This window comes from Sorex araneus, chromosome 3, assembly GCF_027595985.1.
Source record: "Sorex araneus isolate mSorAra2 chromosome 3, mSorAra2.pri, whole genome shotgun sequence".
NCBI lineage: Eukaryota > Metazoa > Chordata > Mammalia > Eulipotyphla > Soricidae > Sorex > Sorex araneus.
The window spans coordinates 226,859,515-226,885,622 of NC_073304.1; the positions used below are offsets into that span (position 1 = coordinate 226,859,515).

The 26,108-nt window shown below is 48.3% G+C and overlaps 1 protein-coding gene and 1 non-coding gene across 2 annotated transcripts in view; both read right to left on the reverse strand.

The window, feature by feature from the left end:
- Positions 1-327: 327 nt before the first annotated feature.
- The window catches only part of PITPNC1 (phosphatidylinositol transfer protein cytoplasmic 1), a 262,102-nt gene continuing 236,321 nt past the window's right edge, over positions 328-26,108 (reverse strand). The window contains exons 8-9 of the mRNA XM_055133683.1: positions 23,463-23,526; positions 328-4,896 (exon numbers count right to left, since the gene is read on the reverse strand). Of these exons, the coding sequence (XP_054989658.1) occupies positions 4,580-4,896; positions 23,463-23,526 (381 nt within the window). The 3' untranslated portion in view covers positions 328-4,579. The remainder of the gene's footprint in view (positions 4,897-23,462; positions 23,527-26,108) is intronic.
- LOC129403703 (U1 spliceosomal RNA) lies at positions 21,318-21,481 on the reverse strand. The gene has a single exon (XR_008629400.1). It is a non-coding gene; the product is annotated as a U1 spliceosomal RNA (small nuclear RNA).

Below are 26,108 nucleotides of genomic sequence, written 5' to 3' on the forward strand. Positions count from 1 at the left end.
CAATGTCAGGAGTAATTCCTGAGTGCAAAGTCAGGAGTAACCCCTGTGCATCGCCAGGTGTGACCCAAAAAGCTAAAAAAAAAAAATAAGTGGGTAGAAAAGTCTCAGATGTCAAAGTCAGAGACTTATAAATTCACTCAAGGTTCTTTTTGGTTGGATAATTAGCATTGGTCCCCAGGCTTTGCGTACCACGGACTTAGAGGTACCCTGAACCCCTTCTCCAAGTCCCGCTAAGGGGCTCTCTCCTTTCTCCCCTTTCCCACCATCCCACCAGTTCCCAACTGCCAACAACCCCTTGAAAAAGCCAGAGGAAGCAACACTTGGAAAGAAGATTGCTTTGTACTTTATTTACAACAGTATGTAAGAAAAAAGTAAGTTATTCACAATAATAAATAACTGGGAAAAAAAAGAACCACGAATAGCCATAACATGACAGAAGGATGGCATGGGTGAAGGTCAGCATTGGCTGGCATCGCCTGTGGTCCAAATACGGGGCATTCACAAGCGTCAGCGGTGGCAGTGGTCTGAGGGCTGTTAACCAATGAGGAGGCCAGCTCGGAACATAAGCATTAAAAAAATCACACGTGAAGCGTCCGGTATGTAGCACAGGTGAAACCACTCAGAGAATCTCTTCAAACACACGTGCTTCTAGCTGAAAGCAAAACACCCCGAGAGGCTGTTCCTAAAGCAAGGGTAAATGACAAAATCACAGTGAAGGACAGTATCTGAAACACTCTCACACAGATTGACATTCTCTTCTTGCGCTAATGCCTTGAAACCTTAAACACGTAGGTCCCAAGCGCCAACAATCGGAAGAACCCGCTACGTTTTACCTCCACGTGCCAAGGCCTGATCATACTCCCATTTCAGTAAGAATCAGTAGTTTTAAACGGTGGTGAGCAATCAATGATAGTCACTGGGCAGATTTTTTTTTTTTCATTTGAATTCCAAGAACTCTAGTTCAGATGGCAGATTGTCACGGAGCCGACTCAGCCAGATGATGAGAAAGGGACAAAGATTAAACGGACGATTCTGCTCGACAGGGTTATCTGAGTCCACGGTACATGGAGAGTAATTATCCTCTGGCCCTTAGGAAAGTAAAATTTGTATTGATCCCAGGCCGCCAGTGACCTTGTTGTTTCTGAGTCATGAAAAGAGGCCAAGAAAAAGTAAAGATGTAAAAGTACAAACAATGCATGAGCCTTGACATTTTCACAGAAAAGAGACATAAGAAGTGTCAGAATCTATTCTCCTAGGTCACTGTTCATTACGGTGTCTGAAACAGCAACCTACCATGTAATTACTTTGGGGGATTTTTGTTTGTGCCTTTAACTGCATTAGACACCCAGAGCTGTGCACTTCTTTATCTACCCCGTCAAAAACATGGCTGAGAACTACCTCCCAATACATTAAAGCCTGTATGGGGAATACAGGATGCGAAACCGCAACGCTTGGTGTATAATTAGTTCTTCCGAATCTCAGATGCTTGGGCTGAGAAGGGTTCTAAAAGGTCCCAGCCTCCTTCGTTGTTATGCCATTCCTTTGCCCTCTTTCAGTCCCCACGTAGGAAAATAAAACAATCTTCAGAACTGACCGAAGACAAAATATCTGCAGTAAAAACACTTAAAAGCTGCCTCTGCTGGGAAGGCCCAGCCAAACCAATGCTGTTCTACAGGGAAATGCCCAGGGCATTTGAAACTGGAAATCTACTTAAAGGAATGAAATTTATGTCATTGTGATGGTCTCCACTGATATCAAAGGTGAAAATTGGGTGAAAATGTGCTCTTCTATGGATCAATTTGGCTTAAAACCGGTGGTGTCTGATTCACTATGCTATATATTTATATATATGTATATACACGGGTATAATACAATTTTGGTGAATAAAGTTGAAGGTTTCCACATTACAGACAGAGGCACTGAGTTAAAGAGTCTATGTTCCCCCAAAACATGCTAAATGAATTCAAGTTTCTGCCTTTTTTTTTCTTCTTCTAAGTTTCCATCATGCAGCCAGTTAATTTCCTCTCTTATAGAAATGATTAATGCCTTATATACACATTCATCACAGGCTTGCATCCCACAAAAAAAAAAAACCCAATTCATGGAGAATGTGAATGCCATGGAAAAATCAACACAGATCAAATATTAGAGTCACTTGTGCCTTATGGTGACTGGATTAAATATTCAAAGCAGTTAAAGGAATATTTGCACCCCACCCCCCTTTAATGCACACAACCACATCTAGACAGAAAAACAGAACAGACTGTGAAAGCAGACAGCGTGGTTGGCTAAGAATCACACTGTTATCACCGGCAGCTTTGCGGTTGAATGTCTGTGGTACTGTACTGGCTATGAGAGAAAGAAAACCTCACAGGAAATCAGAAATTAGCTTTTTTTTTTTTAAAATGTCTATAGAAGTGTTGGCCTTGATAGCAGAAGCTACTTTACTAAAATGGAAAATCAAAACAGTATTAAAGGAAACGCTACATGCCAGCTAGGTTAGCAACCTGCAATGAAGTATCTATCTCTTATGTGAAAAATTATGATCCCTTCCCATCCTGACTTCAGCTTGCAAACGGGAAGCTAATGCATACATGGTGTCAATGTCTTCTAAAAATAGAATTTTGCATTCTTGTTAAGCACTACTGTGTGGAAAGGGAATTGCTGAGAAATCCAAGGGAGTTGAGGAAGGATAGGTTTGTTGTTTTTTTTTTCCTACGAGCAAAAATCATGCTACCATACCATGCAAAGGTGTCATCCTACGATGCGATCATTTTTGAGTGAGGAGATGCGATGCTGAGCTATTTGCAACTGGCTTCCTTTGCATTCTGGGTAGGTTGTGTGTATTAAGGTAAATGCCTGCCGACAGACAGAGAAAGGATCTGACGGTCTGACATAGAATACTTGGAGCCAGGACATAGAATATCCTGGGGCCAGCGCCTGCACCTTGGGAGAGTTTATCAACTTGAAGGACTCGAGGCGGAGTGTGGAGCACTGAGACAGGAGCAGGCTGGGTCCACTGGCCCAGTGGCTGTGAGGAGAGACTGTGACCTGGGTCTCTGCTGTTTCCTTTGGAATCTGTGTTTTGGGAAGGACCCTTTCCTGAGGTTGGAGGTTAAATCAGGAAGGCTAGCTGGGGCCTCAGAGTTGCCCGATTAATTACTTTATTCTCTTCCTCCCTAGGAGGACATAAGCAAATGACAGATTCTGCTCATCTCTCCATCTGCATTTAAAGGCAGTGAGGTGCAGAGGTGACAGATTTTTTTTTTTTTCACTTTAGATGGAGAATTTTCTTGCCACTTTGGTGACTGATTTTTGCCTTCATCAACCTTGCTTCTGAACCTTCTGTTAACACAGGACTCAGGGAAAAAGAAAGATTGAGGTGTGCCTTGCGTCACCCCTCTTTATCTAATGAACGCCAGCAATTCTGCTCATTCTCTCTTCCCACTTCATGGCTCGCCCTCCACTTGAATTCCAAGTAAGGATCAAGAGAGTGACGGTTTTTCTAAAGCCCAGTGACAGGCAACCACTTGCGGTGACACCTAGATGATATTAGGAGTAAAAGCAGTGAGAGGCTAGGAGATGCTCTTCTATCAGGGTTTCTAAGCCAGACATTTTGACAGTCTAAAAGCACAGTTGCCTTTCTCTACCCTTGGACTTCTCTGAATGGACAAATCCTCAATAAATTCTACTCAATGAATTGCAAGTTCTGAGAACCTTTAAATAGAAGCTGACGAGGTTAAGGGTCGTTAATATCTGTAGAGGAAAAGATGGTGCGCCATCTGGGTCTCTTGGCGCTTAAACCAAAGCGTTCCCAGACCCATCAGCATGGTTACACCCACCCAGACAACTCTTTAAAGATTTCTGAGGCCACGCGGGCACGCAGGGGGGGAGTTATTAAAAGACAGAAATAGGTGGTCTCTTATTAAATTGTGAAAGGTATAAACGTGTGATCGCAAATGGCACTTGGAGCCTCTCTAGGTTGATCATTAAAATTCTCAAAAAATTTTACGTGAACGAGGCCCCACGTCCTGAGTCAGACTAATCAAAATAGGAATCTCAGAAACAATTGGTATTCAAGTATCGGTGAGAGGAAGTGGTCAAAATTGAACCATTTAGGTGTGCTGTTATGCCTGAGTAGCATTTTTGAGAATTTGAGGTTCCAGGGGAGCAAAGGGACTGACGTCTTCCTACCAAACCGCCTCAGCCAGTGGTGCCAAGCTTCTACTTCCTTGCCCCTGTAGTCCACACCCTCCTCATCGAATGCCCAGCGACCACAAGACTCCGGGGGGTCCCTGGCTTCCTGCCGGCGGCCTCTGTTGCGTTTCTCTGCGTGGCGGTTCTCCAGTCTTACAGCTAATAGGATGTGGTGCGGTTATACTGAGGGACTCGTGTTCTATGTGAAATTACTTAATCACATGCACACTCAGATCAAGGGGACAGGTTTGAGTGACAAAGCAGTCTTGTTCTTTATCAGATGATTTCTTAAAACAATCCCCCCGCCCTCTTCCCTCCGTGCCCTCCCCCCCCCCGCCCCCCACAACAAAAAATAGAAAACCCCCGGGGGGGTCTGGGGAAGTTACTCTGACTTGGGCCGACATGGCTTCTCGGAGGAGTGTGCACAGGGCAGGTTCAGGGTGCCTTTCTTATCGGGGTCGGGCAGCGTGAGAGTTTCTGGGGCCGACTTTTTCCGGGGCCGGTCCCTGGGGACGGACAGAAATTCGGGCGCATCGGTGGAGAGAGGCGTGGAGGGCGCGCTGGACGGGGCGCTGCGGACGGAGGAAGGCAGCAGGGAGATGCCGGAGATGGAGATCGCGGGGGGGAAGAGGCCGATTTTCCTGTTGGTGGCTTCCTGAGTGGCTCGCTCGAACTCCCGCACTTCGTCCATCGTCATGTCTTCCAAGGCAAAGGAGAGAGAAGGGGGCATAAGTGGACACTCGAGGCCGGGGAGGGGGTGCTGCAAAGGGCTTCGTGCCTGGCCAGGAAGGTAGCTAGGGCGACCCGGGGCGCAGGTGGGAGGCGCGCCCCGAGAGAAAAAAAAAAGCAAAATTGGGGTGCAAATGCTAAAGCCTGGATCTTTTCGCTTGGTTCTGCAAACCTCTAGAAAAATGATTCTTTCTCTGGGTGAGCCTTTCCACAGCATTTTTGTAGTATTTATAGGGTATCCTGAAGGACTTACTGCAGAGTGTAGACCCAGATCCTTTGTGTGTGTGTGTGTGTGTGCGCGCGCGCGGGTGTGGGGGGGGTTTGCTGACAGATAGGAGCAGTGTGGTATATGAAACTATTATTGCGTCTTTATTACCTTTTCTATGTTGGGAGTGCAGTTAAGGCAACCAGTGCTCCTAAATGATACATTTGATGGTCTGCTTTAGCATAAATATATATATTTAGGTATGTGGTAATATAGATATATTTCCCGACCAGGTTTGATTCCTCCGCCCCTCTCGGAGAGCCCGGCAAGCTACCGAGAGTATCTCGCCCACGTGGCAGAGCCTGGCAAGCTACCCGTGGCGTATTGGATATGCCAAAAACAGTAACAACAAGTCTCACAATGGAGACGTTACTGGTGCCCGCTCGAGCAAATCGGTGAGCAACGGGATGACAGTGATACAGTGATATTTCCCGCCCCCCCCCGACAATACCTATAGCAGTGCTCCAAGCTCACTCCTGGCTCTGTGCTCAGGGATCACTCCTGACTGGGCTCCAAGGACCAGATGAGGTGCTGGAGAGCAAACCTGAGCCAGGCCGCGTGCAAAGAAAGTGCCCTGCCTGAGGTACTACCTCTCCAGCCACAGCCTAAGTAAACTTTTATAAACAAACTATCAGAATTTCTAAATATTTTATCTTCTTGGTCAGGAAGTAGTGATTTTGCATTCTGGGAGTGGCGGGGTTTATTGTTTTCAATAGCTGTGTTTAAAAAAAACAAAGAAGATACGACAACAGCAACAAATCCTGCAGGTTATCCCAAAGCCAAGAAGATAAAACAATTTATTCCCCAGTAAATAAAAGATAAAACAGGGCCACAAAAGGTAGGCGAGTGGGCAGGGCACTTGCCTCGCGTGCAACTGACCGGGGTTCCATTCCTGGCACCCTCTATGGTGCCCGGACCCCATCAGGAGCAACCACTCAGCACACAGGCAGGAGTAAGCCCTGATCACTCTTGCCTGTGACCCCTTCCTACAAAACAAAAACAAAACAAAAAAGGCACAGAAAATGGGTGAGAATTTTATTTAAAAGGGGAGAAAATAAACCCCAAACAACCCAAACATTAACTGGAATTCTTTTTTTTTTTCTTTTTGTGTCACACCCGGCGATGCACAGGGGTTCCTCCTGCCTCTGCACTCAGGAATTACCCCTGGTAATTCCTGAGTGCTACTCAGGGGACTATATGGGATGCTGGGAATCGAACCCGGGTCGGCCGCGTGCAAGGCAAACATCCTACCCACTGTACTATCGCTTCAACCCCATATTGCTTTTTACTGTTTCTTCTTTTGTTCTCCTTTCATCATCCCCCCCCCCCAACAACACTCCCTGCATTCCCAGGAATTTGATTATTCCTGCTGTTGTGGCCTGGCTATTATTGATTACTCTTGGTCTGGGTCTCCTTGGTATTCTTTGTCGTTTTTATTGACCGCTGATTGGGAGAACAATCCCCTGGGCTTACTAGGAAAAAACCCTGGGTGGAGGTGTGAGAGTTGGTCCTAGAGCAAAAGCTGGAACCTGGTGCTTCTGGGCGCTTTACATCTGATTCAGCTCTGCAGAGAACGTTTCTCCTTCGCATCCTTTGCCAAGCGCTTAATAACCAAAGCTTCTTTAGATGACAGATCAATCTATCATTGATAACTGATAGACTAACATAGACTAACAGAAACAAAAAGCCACTTTGGAAATCTGAACTATCGGACGAAAATTCACAGCCTCGTATTAATCATTAGGTGATGTATCAAGAGAATCACATACACGTCAGAAACTGGGCTGGAGAGACGTACAGTGGGCAGGGTTTTTGCCTTACACACGGCCTACCAGAGTTTGATCCCTGGCACCCCTTATAGTCCCAAACCCTGCCAGGAATAATCCCTGAGCACAGAGCTAGGAATAATCCCTGAGCACCACCGAGTATGGTCCCAAAACAAAACAAAACAAAACCCCAAAAAGTCAGAAATATTTTTCAGGAACTGGAGAGATAGTATAGCAGGCAGGCGCTATAGCACTAGCCCTGCAAGTGACTGACCTGGGTTTGGTCCCCAGCACCCCATATGGTCCCCAAGTACATCAGGAGTGATCCCTGAGCACAGAACCAGGAGTTAGCCTTGAGCAATGCCAGGTGTGGCTCAAAAATCAGGAAAGAATAAAAGAAAAAGGTAAAAGGAAATATTCTTCAGAAAACATAATTCTAAGAGAAATTCCTGGGAACAATAATCAGAACATTCTGGAAGAGAAAAGTTTTTATAAAGGCAATATAAACTTACAAGCAGTACTGATGTGATTTAAAATTCAGATTATAATAAGAAAAATTGTCCCTGCAAACGTACTACTTTTTAAAAGGAGCCATAAAAGGAGATTGAATTTTTCAAAGAGAGTTGTTTACTGATGAATCAAATTGAGACTCTAGAAATTTCAGTGAGTTGGAGTATGTTTGTTTTTGCTGTAATAAGTGGATATCATCCTAGAACAATTAAACTGGAACAGGTGGCTGCATGGAGTGCTCTACTCTATATATCCAGCAGGGGGCAGAAGTCACCCAAAATACAGATCTTCGAGTTCCACTTCCAGACTGGGCTAGAAGTTCCCTTCCTTGAAGGCCCTGAAGCTGCTTCATTGAAAAGCAACGACTGTCACTGTTTCCTGCCACCAATTTTTCATAATTTCAATCTAATTAGTCCCTCCTCAAGTTGAGCCCGTCAATTCTTAATCAAGCACGCAATCTATTTGTGATAGCGACCTCTTTGGTTGTCAACTAATTTTCCTGATGGAAAAGACAATGGAAAAATCGATGACCTCCGGTGTGACGGAATTCCAGAAGAGAAAGGAAACGTCAAGTACTCAAAGATCAAACGTAACCAACCAACCAAACAACAAAAACAAACCGCTGTCTCTTCCCTGGGGACAGGTCGCTTATGCTGAGGTCGTGGAACATCTGGGTTAGAGAGCCTGAACTCGCCCCTGGGGAAACCATTCCAGGTGTCACTGTCACAGCCAGCTGACTTCCAAATCGGAATGGCCAAGAAAGCAAGAAAGGAAAGCAGCTAGCCAAGAGCAGCAAGAACTCAAAACCGGCTGTGCTTCTGAGCGGCTACGTCCACGGCAGCTTCTGTCCGGCCGTCCTCTGAGGACGCTGCTTTCTGCTTCCTAACATCCCTCAAAGAAAAAAGGTAACTGAAAGGGACGGAAATTCAAGGCCGGTTTCCTTGAATTTATTCTAAGTTTAGAACAGGAAGAGAGGCAGGAGGGGAGCGGGACTGGAGTTAGTCTGCGCCAAGAGGCAACAGCCCAGTTCAATCTCATCCAAACGTTTTCTTGCAAAGTCACACTCATGCCCAAACCGGGGGCGATGCGCTGGGAGCTCCCGCGTCCTCCGGGGCAGGCACATGCGTGGGGGGAGCCGTGCAGGGCACATTGCAGAGACATGCTCTAAAGCACCCGGGCACTCCTGAAGCGCAAATGAAACGTTTTCACGGGGCTCACATGCTACCCGACAGCCATTGCTCTAGTTTCCATGTGTTAGAGCCAAATCATCAAGTTTTACGAATCATTTCTCTGGGGCCTGAGGCTGAGAGACATCAGGGCTCAAATTACCCTCCCCAGGCGAGCACAGCCCTGGCCCACGCTACTCTGAAGGGCAGTGGGGAACGGCCGTTTTCTTCATCTGTAGCCCCCTTCATTAGCAGGAATAGCAGGAATGATGGAGAGAGAACTATACTTCAGAGGCTGCCAGCCAGCAGCTGCTAGCTTTCGACTTCCCGTTAGGATCTGAAGCTTCTCTGAGGTCCAAGATGCAACTCCAGGGGCCCAGCACCTTCCCATTCCCTCATCCCTTTACTACGCCCTCAACTGCATCAGATTTACCCAAGGAAAAAGGGGCCCAGTTGGTTAGAGCCCTGGAGCTACAGAAAGGATGTCAAAGCAAACGCAAAGAAGCCTCCAATCCGGGCTGGACCATTGCACAGCGGGGTAGGGCATGTGCCTTGCACACAGCTGACCCGGGTTCGATTTCCAGCATCCCGTATGGTCCCCTGAGCAACGCCAGGAGTAATTCCTGAGTGCAGAGTGCAGAGCCAGGAGTAACCCCTGTGCATTGCTGGGTGTGACCAAAAAAAAAAGAAAAGAAACCTCCAGTTCTGGGGGAGTCAGCGCTATCTCTCTCTCGAAAGAATTGGTGAGTGCTGCCTCTGTTTTATCCAGGGGATAAACCTATCCTAATTTTCATGACACCCATTTCTGCCCCTCTTTGAAGGAGCAGGTCCTTCACTTCACTTGTACCACACAAAAGGTTCCACTTGTTCTTGGTCTTACGGTTGAAACAACCCCCAAGCCAGTGGCTTGCAAGCCCCAAACAGTTTGGAAGCAAGAGGTAAGGTAACAGCATCAATTTGGACGCTGCTCTGACCACAGTGCTTTTTTTGGCAGAAGGTTGGGGATTGAGCATGGGGGAATCTCAAAGAACAGTATGCTGCGTAGGTTCGCTAAAGGACGGGCAACATGTTTGAAAAATTCTACATACACTTGTTTGAGCCTGGCTCTCTATGCCATCCACAGTGGAGGAATGCTGATTGCAAACTTTTATGTTGGTTTGTTCATGCATGTTTTTCTCGTATTCCCGAACATCATCCATTGTCATATCTGAAAGAAGGTCAAGACGTTGGCAACTTCCGTTATTAAATGCACACTTTCAACAGGGGAGGCTTTAGGGGGAAGACGGTAGCTGAGCAGAAGCCGAAGAGAGATCTAAAAAGCGGGGAATTCAGTAACTTTATGAGGAGTAAATCATAAAGTTAGTAAGACCAGCTGGAGGGCGTGTGAAGGCAGGGAGCTACGGTCGAATCATTTTTAGAACGGACAAGAACAGACATTATCCGGGGGGGCGGGGAGACTCTTGAAAGGGGAGTTCGAGGGAGTAGGAAGTGTTAGCATGTGGGCAGCGCCAGCAGAGATCCCCTAAGGACCCTTAGAAGATCTCTTCGGGGACAGGGGGAGAAGGTTTGTGTGGTTTCATACTTACCTTTCGTTTACCTTTCAAAATAAGATTGGGCAAGTCTTTTAAGGCAAGGCATTCGACAGAAAGGCCACTTTCCTTGCTATTCTAGAAGGCACGGCGTGGAAGGTGCGCCAAGTGAGGTGGGGACCGCTGGGGCCAGACAGACTGGGAGCTGACACCGAGACTCACCACGCGAGAGCACACAGGTCTCCACGCACTTCAAGTCTAGCCTAACAGCTGGAGCATGGCTGGCACCACCTCCACCCACACGGAGCTATAAATAAGATGGCACATGACACGATGATTCGGGGCTCGAGTCTGCAGTTCTATGGAATCTCAGGATAATAAGCTCTTAATGGTTGGGAACCATTTGGGGACATTTTGGGTGGCCACAATTAGAGTGTGTGTGTGTGTGTGTGTGTGTGTGTGTGTGTGTGTGTGCTCTCCTGGCATCTCATGGGCAGAGATGCCACAGTATATCCTGCAATAATGCCTAGCACCCTCCCTTCTCCCCCTGCCCCACCAAAAAAAGAAAATCTGGTCCAAAATATCACTGGTGCCAGGATTGAGACATCCAATCTGAATCTAAAACTGCAAAGAGAGGTCAAGGAGACAGCTCAAAGGCTGGAGCTCCTGCTGTGGTGAGGGGCCCGGGTTAAATTCCCGCCCGCTATGCTTTGTAAGCACCCCTGGCCGCAGCCTTGGTCATTCCTAGCCCCATAGGGGGACCTTCCCCTAAAGAAATAAATACAGGGGCTGGAGCGATAGCACAGCGGGTAGGGCATTTGCCTCGCATGCAGCCGACCCGGGTTCAATCCCCAGCATCCCATATGGTCTCTTGAGCACCGCCAGGAGTAACTCCTGAGTTCAGAGCCAGAAGTAACCCCTGTGCATCGCCAGGTGAGGCCCAAAAAGCAAAAAACAAACAAACAAACAAAAAAAACAAAAAAGAAAGAAATACAACATAAAGGACCCATCTCTCATTCAGTACGTGAAACGCCCTCCAAGTGACAATGAAACGCTGTTGCTGTTCTAGTTGCCACCCAACCTCTACTTCTTGGTAATTTGACCACTGTTTTCATTTATTTTGGAGCCAGCTCTGTGCTCGGGGATTATTACTTCTGGCAGTGCTCGGGTGATGGCGGGTGGGGGGAGTGGTCCTTATGGTGCCGGGGACTGAACCAGGGTTGGCCTCATTCAAAGCAAAGCCTGTGTTCTTGCCCACGGGACTTATCTTTGTGGCCGAGGATCTGACATCACTTGCCAGCTAACTTCCTAGGGGGACATTCCCTGGTTGCTCGGGAGGGAAAATTTAACATTGTTCCAATGAAGAGATGTGCATGGAATCCCCTGCGCTCCTCAGCTGGGTGGGGATGTGGAGAGGGGCTGCACAGCTGGAATTTTCCCTGAAGTATATTCTGAATCATATGATGCGTATCTTTTTATAGCTAGCCACATCTCATGTGATCACCCCTTCTCTCCCGAAGGGCAGGTTTCCAGAGTTGATGATTGAACTTCATAGGGCCTGGGGCCCCGCCCGGAAGAAGGTTCTACATCCAGGCCTGGGTTCTTTGATTTCCTGTCCCCGCTCCCCCCCACACACACACACTCCAAAATGTCCATCAAAAATGCTGTCCTGGGTCAGAGTGATAGGACAGAGCATAGGGCATTTGCCTTGTACACAGCTGACCTGGGTTTCATCCGCAGCATCCCAGAGGGTCCCCAGTGCACCGCCAGGAGTCATTCCTGAGTGCAGAGCCAGGAGTAACTCTTGAGCACTGCTGGGTGTGACCCCCCCCAAAAAAAGCTGTCCCTTAGCTATGTAAGTTTCAAGAATGCATAGTAGCAGTCTGGGCAGGCACAGAGCTTGCTTTGCTTTTAGAAATCCAGGGGACTGGAAGCAATAAAGAGACAGTGCTCTGTGATGAGAACACATCCATCTGAGCAATAATAATACATTCTTTCAATACAAGCAATTTCATCTCAATGGCCACTGTTGCAATTTCCTAAACACATACACATCTAGAATGAAGGCCGAGGTCACTGTAACCTAGAAGTTTACAATTTCTGGATACATATGTTCCTTAGCTCCTCTCCTCCCCCATGAAAATAATTTGGAAAACAAACAAAAGGCACTTTGGTTTCTTTGTTCTAGTGAATCTCAACAGAGATCATTCTTTATATCTAATGAGCTGGATGTTAAGAAAGGGGCTTAAGCTGTGTAGCTATGTGCTTTCAAAGACAGGTCCATCTGAAGAAGGAATTAACAACAAAAATTCTCATTTTTTCCTTGTTTATATTGTGAAAATTGTTTTGTTTTTTTTTTTTTTTGGTTTTTGGGTCACACCCGGCGATGCACAGGGGTTACTCCTGGCTCTTCACTCAGGAATTACCCCTGGCGGTACTCAGGGGACCATATGGGATGCTGGGATTAGAACCCGGGTTGGGGGCTGGAGTGATAGCACAGCGGGTACGGCGATTGCCTTGCACCCGGCCGACCCGGGTTCGAATCCCAGCATCCCATATGGTCCCCTGAGCACCGCCAGGGGTAATTCCTGAGTGCATGAGCCAGGAATGATCCCTGTGCATTGCCGGGTGTGACCCAAAAAGCAAAAAAAAAAAAAAAAAAAAAAAAAAGAACCCGGGTTGGCTGCGTGCAAGGCAAACGCCCTACCGGCTGTGCTATCGCTCCAGCCCCTATATTGTGAAAATTGAAAGCCAGCTAGGGTAGCTTTACATAGATAGAACTATGTAATGATGAATGCCGAAGAATATTTAACACTACAGAAAGGGTATCAGTAAAAATTGTTAGTATACTTAGTATATATTGTTAAATTAAAAAGATATAAAGGGACTGGAGAGATAGCATAGCAGGTAAGGTGCTTGCTTTGTATACAGCCAACCCAAGTTCAATCCATGAGTCCCCTGAGCACAGCCAGGAGTGACTCCTGAGTGCAAAGCCAGGAGTAACACTTGAGCACTGATGGGTGTGGCCCCCCTGCAAAAAAATATACGAACTAGTATATAAGGTGTTAAATAAAAATAGGCAAAAATTTGTACATATCACACATTGCCAAGTGCTTCCCGCAGAGCTGATATAGAATAGTATATAAATTGTTCAATAAAAATGGGCAAAAATGTGTACTTATTAAAAATTTATACATGTTTATACAAGGAATTTTCTTGGTCAGAAAATATTATGTACTTGGGGGGGATAAAAAAAATTTGGGGGGAGTGGTGCCCACATCTGGTGGTGCTCAGGTGTGACTCCTGGCACAGTGCTCAGGTATGCTTCCAGTGATATCTGGGGCCCCTGAGGTGCTGGGGATTGGACCAGGGCCTCCAGCATGCAAAACACATTCTCCAGCCCCTGTGAGCCATCTCCCTGGCCCCAAGATTTTGTACTTTTTATTTTTATTTTATTTTATTTTGCTTTTTGGGTCACACCTGGCGATGCACAGGGGTTACTCCTGGCTCTGCACTCAGGAATTACTCCTGGCAGTGCTCAGGGGACCATACGGGATGCTGGGAATTGAACCCGGGTCGGCCGCGTGCAAGGCAAACGCCCTACCCGCTGTGCTATTGCTCCAGCCCCGAGTACTTTTTATTTTTGGTGCTTGGGCCACACTCAGCTCCAGATGGGCTCCAGCTGGGATGCTGGGGATTGAACCCCAATTGGCTATGTACAAGGTAAAAGCCTTCTCTGCCGTACCATCTCTCTGGTCCAAGATTTTATACTTTTGAAAAAAAAGCCAACCAAAAACCAACAACCAACCAAACAAACAAAAACATGAAAAATAAACAAACACACAAATAAATAGACAGATTGAAAGCTGGGGCCAGAGACAGAGGTCAGGGGTAGCGCCCGTATTTCCCATGAGACCCAGAGTTCCATCTCTGGCACCAACCTCCACAAAAACCAAAACCAGAACAAATAAGCCTGAAAGGGCACAGTCCAAAGTGTTAACAGAAGAGGAGTTAGAGGAGTTAGAATTTCAGGGAATTTTATTGATTTCATTTTTGCTTGTATAGTTTTTCAATTTTCTTTTATTTTAATTTTTAAATTTTAAATTTAAAATTTTTTTTTGCTTTTTGGGTCACACCTGGCGATGCTCAGGGGTTACTCCTGGCTCTGCACTCAGAAATTACTCCTGGCGGTGCTCAGGGGATCATATGGGATGCTGGGAATCGAACCCGGGTCGGCCACGTGCAAGGCAAACGCCCTACCTGCTGTGCTATTGCTCCAGCCCCAGTTTTTTCAATTTTCTACAGTATTTATGCAATATTTCTTTTTCAGTACCAGGAATTGGACCTTGGGCCTTCTAACATTCTCTAACAAAATGAAACCAGCCAGAAAACTTCCCAGAAAATAAATGGTTAAGAAACCATAACTCAAGAATTTTATTTGAAAGGAAAAGAATCTCCCAACTAGATCCAAATAAGAATGAATATTTTTAGTAGTTCTTTAAAATATCACGATAATTTGGTCTCAACTAATGCTACAGGAAAATATGTCTAAATCTTAAAATATCCCCACATACCACACATGCTTATAAAAGGAAGGGACAGTTCAATATTGCTCAGTCATTTTTGGAAAGTCCAATAAATGAAAATGTTCCTGTGTAGGTTATTTGGTCAATGCATTATGTCTTGAAGTCTGCAATGTGTTACCTCAAAATCTATGTATGAATCATTTTTTCAGTAAATTCGATGACATGAGTCCAGTGACAAAAGATTATAATTTCAGCGATGATTCATCTTCATTACTGATTGATTTTTCAATGATCTCAGCGACTTCCAACAATTCAGGTTCCGATATCTCTTCGCATTGAGCCAACAAATGCTTATGGGTAGCCGAGAAACTCTCAGAAAAATTGACCAATGGGCTTGCCTTGCATGTGGCTGACCTGGACTCGATCCCCAGCCACCGCAATGATCCCCTGAGTGATCCCTGGCACCCCCTATGGTTCCCTGAGCCCTGCCAGGAGTGATTCCTCAGCACAAAGCCAGGAGTAAGCTCTGAGCACCGCCAAGTGTGGACCATCCAAAAACGTAAAACAAAACAAAACAAAACAACCCAAAACACCTGACCTAAATAATGTTAATTATTTTGCAAGTAAACTGATAAGTCATCCTTAATTCATAGAGTTGAAAGGTTATAACTTACTGTTCCCTCTTCTATTTTAGGAATGGGATGGGGGACATCAAGCAGTGCTCAAATGTCACTCCTAGCTTGGTGCTCAGAGATTGCTCCAGGTAGTACTCAGGAACATGTGGACCTGGGGGTACAAGCTGGGCCTTCTGCATTCAAAGCATGTGTGCCAACACATGGAGCTCTGTTTTTTTTTTCTTTTTGGGTCACATCCAGCGATGCTCAGGAATTGCTGACGGTGCTCAGGGGACCCTATGGGATGCTGGGAATCGAACCCGGGTTGGCTGCATTCAAGGCAAACGCCCTACCCGCTGTGCTATTGCTCCGGCCCCCATGGAGCTCTCTCTGGTCACCTTCTTAAATAAGGTTCCTTTCTGTTTGTTTACTTTTGGGCCACACATGGTGTTTCTCAGGGGTTACTGGCTCTGGGCTCAGGAATGGCTTCTGGCAGGCTCAGGAAGCCATACAGGATACCAGGGATCAAACCCCAGTCAGGGGACATTTGTGGTGGTACACGGCAGATCATATTCAGTGCCCAGGATGGAATCAGAGCTTGATCACATGCAAGTACCTCAACCCCTGAACTATCCCTGTGACCCCTATTTTTAGTCATTTTAAATAATACTAGTTAAATAAATATCTTCGTACTTATAATCAAAACATATATGTTCCTGATTTTTTTTTTTTTTTTTTTGCTTTTTGGGTCATACCCGGCTATACACAGGGGTTACTTCTGGCTTTGCACTCAGGAATTACTCCTGGTGGTGTTTGGGGAACTCTATGGGATGCTGGGAATTGAACCCGGTCGACTGTATGTAAGGTAAATGCGCTACCTGCTGTGCTATCGCTCCAGCCCCAAAACATATATATTCCTTAAGGAGAAAATTTTTAGAAGTGGAATTGTTAGGTAATAAATGATCTGATTTGTATTTGACATTTTTTTGTCTGTTTTTTGGGCCAGATATAGTAGTGCTTGGAGTTTACTCCGGCCCAGTGCTCAGGGGCTATTCCTAATAGTCTGCGGGACCATAAGGAGCTGGAATCAAACCTAGGTCTCCCTCATTCAAAGCATGCACTTCAATTCTTTGAGCTGGCTCTCAAGTAATACTGCTCATTTTTTTATAAATCATTCATGGGGGGCAGCGGGGGGGGCACTTTACTCCCAGCAGTGCTCAGGGCTTACTCCTTCCTGAATTTACACTCAGGAATCACTCCTGGCAATGCTCAGGGGACCATACAGGATACCGGGGATTGAACCTGGGTTGGCCGTGTGCAAGGCAAATGTCCTACCTACTGTGCTATCTCCAACCCAGAAATCATTAGCTTATTCTCCCACCTATTCAACACTTGGTACTATCACTCACTCCCATTTTTGCTAGCAGATGGGCAAATATCTTTTCTTGTTGTTCTCATAATATTTTTTCTGTGATGAGCAGGGAAGTAATTGGACATTTGTGTGCTTTTTCCTATGACTAACTGATTTACCTTCTTTATCTTTTTTTTCTCTTGAGGTGTGGCTTTTATTTTTTCAAAATTTATTTATTTGTTTGTTTTGGCGCCACACCCGGCAATGCACAGAGCTTACTCCTGGCTCTGCATTTAGGAAATACTCCTGGAAGTGCTATGGGATGCCGGGGATCGAACCCCAGTTGATGGTGTGTAAGGCAAATGCCTTATCTGCTGCACAGTCACTTTGGTCCCGAGGTGTTACATTTAAAATTTTTCTTTATTGTATTTTTTTTTTTTTTTTTGCTTTTTGGGTAACACCCAGTGATGCTCAGGGGTTACTGCTGGCTCATGCACTCAGGAATTACTCCTGGCCGTGCTCAGGGGACCATATGGGATGCTGGGAATCGAACCCGGGTCGGCCTTGTGCAAGGCAAACACCCTACCTGCTGTACTATCACTCCAGCCCCTTTATTGTATTTTTTATTATATCTCTTTTTATTATAAAGAGAATTTATAGATTCTCTTTAGATTCCTTCATGGATGATGTAATATCTCCTCATAGCCTTTCTACTTTGCTTATGGAGGCAATTTTCTTTCTTTCTTTCTTTCTTTTTTTTTTTTTTTTGCTTTTTGGGTCACACCCAGCAATGCTCAGGGGTTATTTCTGGCTCTGCACTCAGGAATTACTCCTGGCAGTGTTTGAGGGACCATATGGGATTTGGGGATTGAACCCAGGTCAGCCATGTGCAAGGCAAACGCCCTACCGGCTGTACTCCAGCCCCTGGAGGCAATTTTTAATTTTCATTCAGTTTACCTTTAAAGAAGGCACTATTACTATTTTTTTTTTTGACCACATGTGACAGTGCTCAACTACTTCTGGCTCTGTGCTCAAGGATCACTCCTGGTGGAGGTCCGATGACCATATGGGTTGCGGAAATCGAACCTGGGTCAGTGCACGCAAGGCAAGCACCCTACCTGCTGTATGATCTCTCTGTCCCCCCGGGCCACAATTATTACTTTGGGGAGGCACTTCCAGGCGCGTCTGAAAATCTGATGAAAAGCTATGTTTTTCCTCCCTCCGAAGCTCGGAACGTGAGTGCGCATGCGTACAAGAACGCCCCGAAGCCTCACTCACTCTCAGGGTGGCTCTGCTTTCAGAAAACCCACAAGTGCTTGAGTCGAGGCAGGTTTTCTCTCCCCGTCGCCCGCTTCCTCCGGGGACGCTAGCCTGATTTCAGAGTCACTTACATGGAGGAGTCTCACCTGTACTAGCGCCAATGGCCCGCTGTGCCTTTGGGGGGAAAGAGTCGGGAATCTCAAAGTCATTCCTGAGGTTCCATCCATCACCCCCCACTCTGGCTCCCCACATCCCTCTCTCAGAGTCCCATCAGGTTTGGGGAGCTGCACCTCGCAGTGTGAAGCTGGACGGCCTGTTTGGACCCCCCTTCTTCCCACCCCAGCTACTGAAACGTGCAGCTGCCAGGTTGGGTGGGGAGGGGGGCTCTGAGGGGCTGGAGGCTGCAGGAGAGGCCCGGCCGGGGGGGCTTCTTAGCAAACGCAACTCTCCCTGCACTAGGAACGGCTCCATGGGACGACGACGAACGTGAGCAGCTGCATAAAATCCATTGGAGGGGGTGGGTGGGTGAATAATTAATAATTATGTGACAACCAAACGCTGACTCTCAGAGAAGCTACAGAGTGAGTCCCCAGGGAGGTGACGATCGCCTAGTGCCACACTGTCCTTTGTCTCGACTCTTGCTTCAACAGTGAGTCAAATGAAGGAGGAAGGTGCTGAGAAGGGGCCAGAGCTTGTGCCGATAAGAGCCACAGCCAAGGAGGGCCAGGGGTGGGTGCACAGCCCTAGGCTGGGAGCACTGTGGGATGAGTCCATAGGGTGCCTCGCCCTAGCCCTCCCAAGGTGCCCAGCTCTACAGTTGGTGGTATTGGCATCTCCCTTTCTTGTCTCCAGCATGTCTGTATTTTTTGTGTGTGTGTAACACCCGGCAATGCACAGAGGTTACTCCTGGCAGTGCTCGGGGAACCATATGGGATGTTGGGAATCGAACCGGGGTCAGCTGCATGCAAGGCAAACGCCCTACCTGCTGTGCTATTGCTCCAGCCCTGCCTCCAGCACGTCTGGACCGAGTGAACTTTGCTGTCTTTGCTAATTCCATAGGACACCAGAGTGACTCGATGTCTCTCATGCTGGGGACTGAACCTGGGTCTGAGGATGCGAGGCACGTGCTCTACTGCTGAGCTACATCCCGAGGCTGGTTGTTTTAATTTTACAGGCAGAGGGGCAGACCTGGTGGTGGTTGGCGGGGAGGGGACATGTGGTCCTGGGGACTGCCACTGAGTCCCACACATAAAAACTGCTGACTCCCGACCTTGCCATTGACACAGCCCCTGCTAGAAAAAAAGCTCTCTCTTTGTCTTGTTTTGGGGCCACATCTAGGGATGCTCAGGGGTTCCTCCTGGCTTTGCTCTCAGGAATCACTCCTGGTGGTGCTCAGGGGACCATAGGGATGTTTGGGGATCAAACCCGGGCCGGTCATGTGCCAAGCAAGCCCCTTACCTGCTGCATTATCTTTCTGGGCTCTAAAACCAATCCTGCAAAACTTTTTTTGTTTAACTATTATTGTTTTTGGGCCACACCCAGTGGTGCTCAGGGCTTACTCCTGGCAGTACTCAGGGGACCATCCAGGGTGCTGGGGATGAAACCTAGGTTGGCGCTTCTGCAAGGCAAGCACCCTCCTCTGAGCTACCACTCTGGCCCCTTTCAGTAATGCCGACAGAAGATGTGGATGCTCATGCTTTTATTTCCTTCTTTTGGGTTGCTCCTGTGTTCAACAACGAAAGCTAGGGCTGGAGCGATAGCACAGCGGGTAGGGCGTTTGCCTTGCACGCGGCTGACCCGGGTTCAATCCCCGGCATCCCATAGGGTTCCCCAAGCACAGCCAGGAGTAATTCCTGAGTGCAAAGCCAGGAGTAACCCCTGAGCATCGCTGGGTGTGATCCCCCCCCCCAAAAAAAAAGCAACAACAAAAGCCTCACAGAACCTAGAACAATCGGGGCCACAGAAGCCACTGCAGGCCCCACTGGAAGGATGGCCTGGAGGCCACTGGCACCTGCTGACTGTGAGCCCTGTTGCCCCTGGAACTGGGGAGGCGTTGGGCGGGCAGGGTTCTTGCCTTCAGTTAGGCTGACCGAGGGTCTGCCCGGATGTAAAGGGGTCCAGTTTGGGTGCAACTCAGCCTCGACGGGGGCAAGGAGGAGCAGTCATTTGCAGCAAGGGCAAGTCTGGGCAGGGGTGAGGATGCTGTGCACAGAGGGGACCTTCTCTGGGGCGCACAAGGCACCCCAAAATACCCACAGCCACTGAAACAGGCCACTGACTGCGCTCAGAGGCGTGAACGCCCTCAAGCTGCTCCTGCTGTAAGGGGGGAAGTAGGGGGGGCTTCCTTGGGCAAAAGGTGGGTGTCTCTCCTGAGTGTCCCCCGGCCGCTGGCATGCTGCCTCGTCTCTGCAGACACAGCCTCTCCTGCCCCAGAGTCTAGTCAGCCCCCGTCCTCCAGGCCCGCCAACGACTCATGACATGTCCACTCCGAACTTCTCCGAGGCTCTACCTGCCACTCCTTACACCTTTTCAGATCTACCGACTGTAGGTAGCTTGTCCTCTTGACCAAGCCCGCTGGAGGGCGCAGGGGACTGAACTGGGGTGGGCTGCGTGCAAGGGGAGCACCTGACCCCCGTGGGATTCTCTCTCTGACCACTGACGTGGCCTTTTGGACAAAGTCCCCGTGGCATGTGGGCACTGGAGGAAAATCTATCTGTGGCCTGGCTCGGTCTCTGAGGAAGACAGCCCTGGAGACTCAGGACACAGGATGGAGGGGACTTGGGGTTGGAACAGGGGGTGCTAAGAGGGTCCCAACAGAGGGTGGGAGAAAACTGGCACATTGCGTGGGTGCCCCTGCAATAGAAAACATTTATACTCTTGCAAATTCACAATAATGGTTTTTAATTTTTTTTTAAATTTTGTTTTTGCTTTTTGGGTCACACCCGGCAATGCACAGGGACTACTCCTGGCTCTGCACTCAGGAATGACTCCTGGTTGTGCTTGGGGGACCATATGGGATGCTGGGAATTGAACCCGGGTCGGCTGCGTGCAAGGCAAATGCCCTACCCACTGTGCTATCGCTCCAGCCCCCAATAATGGGTTTTTAATGCTATTATTGTCCTCAATAAGAACAACAACAACAAATCAATAAGCCCTTCCTTCTTTCCTTCTCTAGCAAAACCGGGGGCTACTCCTGACAATATGCCCAGGAGTTCTGGTGGTGTGCAGGGGACCAGATAGGACCGGGGATTTGAACCCGGGCCTGCTGCAATCCCGTGGTCAGCTCACCGAGCTATCTGTCCAGCCTAAATCCCTTTTCTTGCTCCTCAAAGTGCAGAGAGTTTCAGGCCTCAGGTCCCTGTTCACTCATCAAACTGGCTTCCCCCACTACCCTTTATTTAAAACAGGGGAGAGCGCCAACGTAGCCCCCCCACTGCCACAAATTAAGTAGTCAAGTTCCCCATATTTGGGGATATCACAGGGGTCAGCACATCTGGAGTACAACAGATAAACCTTGTGCTGGGAAACTGCTTTCGTGACCAGGGCACCTCCCCTGCCAGCTACCTATTCACCTGCCACCCAGGTACCAGCTTCTAGCGTTCTGAGTAGCCTTGGACCTTCCCTTAGGGTTGGGGCAATAGCACCGGCATGGGAGAGCAAATAGGGACCCTTTTTTCTTTTTTCTTTTGGGGTCATACGCGGCGATGCACAGGGGTTACTCCTGGCTCTGCACTCAGGAATTACTCCTGGCGGTGCTCAGGGGACCATATGGGATGCTGGGAATTGAACCTGGGTCGGCTGTGTGCAAGGCAAACGCCCCTACCCGCTGTGCTATTGCTCCAGCCCCGGGACCCTTTTTTCTTGGGGTCTAGGCTGCCCCCAAGAAACTGAGTGAAGTTGCCCCCTAAGAAAGAAAGAAAGAAAGAAAGAAAGAAAGAAAGAAAGAAAGAAAGAAAGACAGAAAGAAAGAAAGAAAGAAAGAAAGAAAGGAGAAAGAAAGAAGGGAGGAAAGAAGAAAGAAAGAAGGGAGGAAAGAAGAAAGAAGGTCGGAAAGAAAGAAGGAAAGAAAGAAGACAGAAGACTGGGTTAGTGATTTAGTAATTAGGGGAAATAGTCACAAGAGAATTTGTCCCGTCGCCTGATCGAAGCTCACCACAAACCCCATTCTCGGGGGACATGGCACCTTGAGGAAGGTGGACAGCACAGCGGGGGCGGGTCAGGGCAGAATGAATGATGATTGTTCAAAAGAATCTTCCAGATACGTGTATTTCAGATGACCCCGGAAGAGGCTCTTGCTCTTGAAAGGATGTAGGCCTGAGAGGCAGCGAGGGGCTGGAACGCCTCACATGCATCAGGCGACCCCAGCACCACATGGGCCCCAAGTGGACCACTGGGGCAGCCCTGGTGGCCCCCAGCACTTGGACCTCAACCCACTGCACCATTGGGTTTAAGCACTGAATGGGCCTCATTCGCAGAGAGCTGCTGAGGGTCATCCCTGGGTATCCTGAGCACTGCTTGGAGAGCCCAAGAGGCAGAGCTGGGAAATTTGTAGAAAAACATAAATTAATTAAAAAAAAAAAAGTAGATCGCCTACAGAATCTTGTTTGCTTACGTGTGGCTGTGAAATAGCTAACGACACTAATAACAGTTACTGTCATGTGTCCAATCAGTGGAACGGATCTTTTCACTTGGAAACTGATCCCTTCTACTAAGACAGGGAGTCGTGCAAGAGTGACAGAAAAGCAGCAAAAAGCAACGGGTTACGCTCGGAGCAAATTCAATGTGACTTAGGAAAAGGCCGAGGGGAAGGGCGTTTCATTAGCGAATCCGCTCTAACCCAAGTCCCCGTTGGACTGGGGCTGCTTCTATTTATAGCCAAGGACACTAGGCTCGGGTGCCAGATTCTGGGAAGGGAGGATTCACGCGGACAGAGGGTAGGGTTGAGGATCTCGAGAGGGTTTTCCATCCATCACGGGATGAAGCAGACCTTCTCCCATTACTGGAAATGTACAGAACCGGTTTAAACAAACGCTTCCTCGGAAAAGGGGGGTGGGGATTGGGGGTGGGGTGGGGAGGGACTCAAAACAGAAATCGATCGTGTCTGGATTAAGCTGCCCTTGAATTCTTACAGAATCTCTCTGCTGGGGGGTGGGGGTGGGGAGGGAACGTTTCCAGTGTTCTCTGAATCAAAGGACTGTTTTTCACTTGATGCGATGCTTCAGAGCGCTTTGATCTCAAATCAAAGTTTGGGATAAATGAGGATGAGTCTGAAACCCATCCAAGGGCGCGTCTTGGAGTCGGGGGTTACCAAGGACGAGAGCTGCAAACCCGCGGAGACCCCTCTCCCGGTCACACAGCATGGTGGCTCTTTTCAACTCAGCTTTGCTCATCAGCATCGTCTTGGCCACCAGGACGGGGCAGCCCTGCCTGGAGCGGGGGGAGGGGTGTGTCCCTTCTAAAGCAGCGGAAGCTTCAGGAACTGCAAGACCCCACTGCCGCCCCCCCCCCCCCCATGCAGTTGTCCGAGGGATGCGGGGAAGCTGACTTACCGTACCACTCATCCACCCACGCGAAAGCCTGTCTGTGTCCGATCAGGAGGATGTCTCGAACCACCTATGACAAGGGACAAGGGAAAGGAGGCGGGTGAGAAACAGCAGCTCGGAGGAGCGTGTGGGAGAACAGATCGCGGGCGCTGAGGGGTCCTGCGGTGAAGGTCTCCATCGCTCAGCCCCCAAGGGAACTCGGCTGGCCGACTAGCACAGACGCCACCCCAGCTCCCCACCGCCCGTGCAGGGGGGCGCTCCTGGCCTGCTCTGACTTAGTCTCTTCTTCTTTTTTTGCTTTTTGGGTCACACCTGGCAGTGCACAAGGGTTACTCCTGGCTCTGCACTCAGGAATTGCCCCTGGCGGTGCTCAGGGGACCATATGGGATGTTGGGAATCGAACTCAGTTCGACCTCGTGCAAGGCAAACGCCCTACTCGCTGTGCTATTGCTCCAGTCCCTTAATCTCTTCTTGGTCTTTTAAAGCTGGGCTGGGCTGTGTACACACCAGCGAGTCTCCTTGGCCGACATGGGACAGTGATGCGAAGGAATGAACGAATCGTTGGGCTCATCCCCTGGCGTGGTTTCTCCTCATTTATCTTTCCTTCAAATAGATTCGACTTTTGGTTTGTGGAAGGGGGTGTCCCAGGGATGCTGGGAGCCAAACCCGTGGGAAATCAAGAACCCTCTTCTCTTTGGGCAGGGGGTGGGGAGTGGGGGGGGGTAATCACTTCTCCACAAATGGCGCTGAAGCTGAAATTTTGGTTTTATGTCTTATTAGTAAATGAAGGGGTCGGACAGATGATAAGTAAATAACAGCACTTTGGCTTGGCTTTCAGTGAAAAAGCAAGGTTAGTAGTCAATTATTGAAAGAGATGAACTAAGACAACTAATTAGGATGGAGCATAATGGAACGGAAATGGTAGCCCTGATCAGAAACCGAAGGAATATTCCCTTTTGGGTCACACCCGAAATGCTCAGAGGTTACTCCTGGCTCTGCACTCAGGAATTACACCTTGCAGTGCTTGGGGGATAAGGGATGCCAGGGATTGAAATCAGGTGGGCCATGTGTAAGGCAAATGCCCTCCCTACTGTACTATCGCTCTGGCCCCAATTTTCTTATGGTGAAATATAATAGCAATAGGAGACTAAGGAAAATATTATAGTTATTTTTGGCTTTTTTTTGGGGGGGGTTGTGGCATATTTGTGGTATTGGGGTCCAAACCCAGCATGCAATGCATAAACTCAGTCCATCAAGCTATCTTTCTGGCCCAATATACTAAGTCAATCGCTGTCACTGTCATCCCGTTGCTCATCGATTTGCTCGAGTGGGCACCAGTAACATCTCCATTGTGAGTCTTGTTACTGTTTTTGGCATATCGAATATGCCACAGGTAGCTTGCCAGGCTCTGCCGTGCAGGTGGGATACTCTTAGTAGCTTGCTGGTAATGCTCGGGGCTTACTCCAGGTGCTCCGGGGTCATCCTGCTGGTACATGTGGGGGACGCTATGGGGTGCGGGGAATCACACGGGCTGGCCACATGCAAGGCACGTTTCTTCCCTGCTGTCCTCTGCCTCTCTGGTCCCTCTCTATTTGGTTCTCTTTTGAAGCTTTTTGTTTATTTTCTGGGGCCACCCCTGGCCATGCGTCGGGGAACTACTTCCGGTTCTCTGCCTGGTGGGGGGGGGACGCCTGGCAGTGGGAGGGGGGCAACCGTGTGGACAGTGCCTGCTGGGTGCAAAGCAGACGTGCCACGTGCTGAACTATCTCTCTGGTCCCTCTTCCTGTCCTCTCTGGTCTGCCTTTCACCTTCCCCGAGTCTTCGGCTTCCCTCCAGCATCCCCATCTCCCCGCCGAACAAACGCAGCAATTATCTAAAAGCCATTTATGGACAGTTCAAGCATGTTTCAATAAAGGGAGGATTTTAATTTGGCGAATTTGTAGAAACAAGGGAAGCATTGATAATGAAGTATTTATTCCTCGCAGGCCTCTCTGGCTCTCTAGCGAGGCTTTTTATGATGGGGAAGGAGGAAACACGAAATGAAAATAAGAAGCCACATGAAGCCATCCCCACTCGAGTGCTGAGTCTGTCAAATTCATGGAAATCCAAAGAACATCAGTAAATATCGCCTGTTACATTAAGTACAACACAGCTGTCTGCTGGAAACAAGAATTCAATAATGTGCTAATGGCTCGCTTTCCAGCACCCCCTCCCCACCCCCAGCTGTGAATAGATTCTCTAAAAACAAAGGTGTTTCAGAGAAAGGCATCCCTGGCACTTCAAACCCATGCAAATGCCAGACTCATTAGCGACTCATGTGCCAAGCAGGTGTGTTTGGGGGGATGTCATTAACACTTCATTATATTTGGAAATGGGCAACGGGGATGCTCATCCCGGGAGCATCATTTTGACAGGTACTTGAAAGAAATTCGGCTTCCAGGGCAGGAGAGATAGTACAGGGGCTAGGGCACTTGTCTTGAATTCAGCCCACTCTAGTCTGATCCCGCCATCACATGGTTTCGGAATCCAAGTACCACCGGAAGCAACCCTCAAGCACAGGGCTGGTTGTAGCCCCTAAGAGCTGGTGTGTGTGGGCCCCCTCACAACCCCCCCCCAAAAAAATAAGTAGATTTCTCCAAACTAGTCACTGTG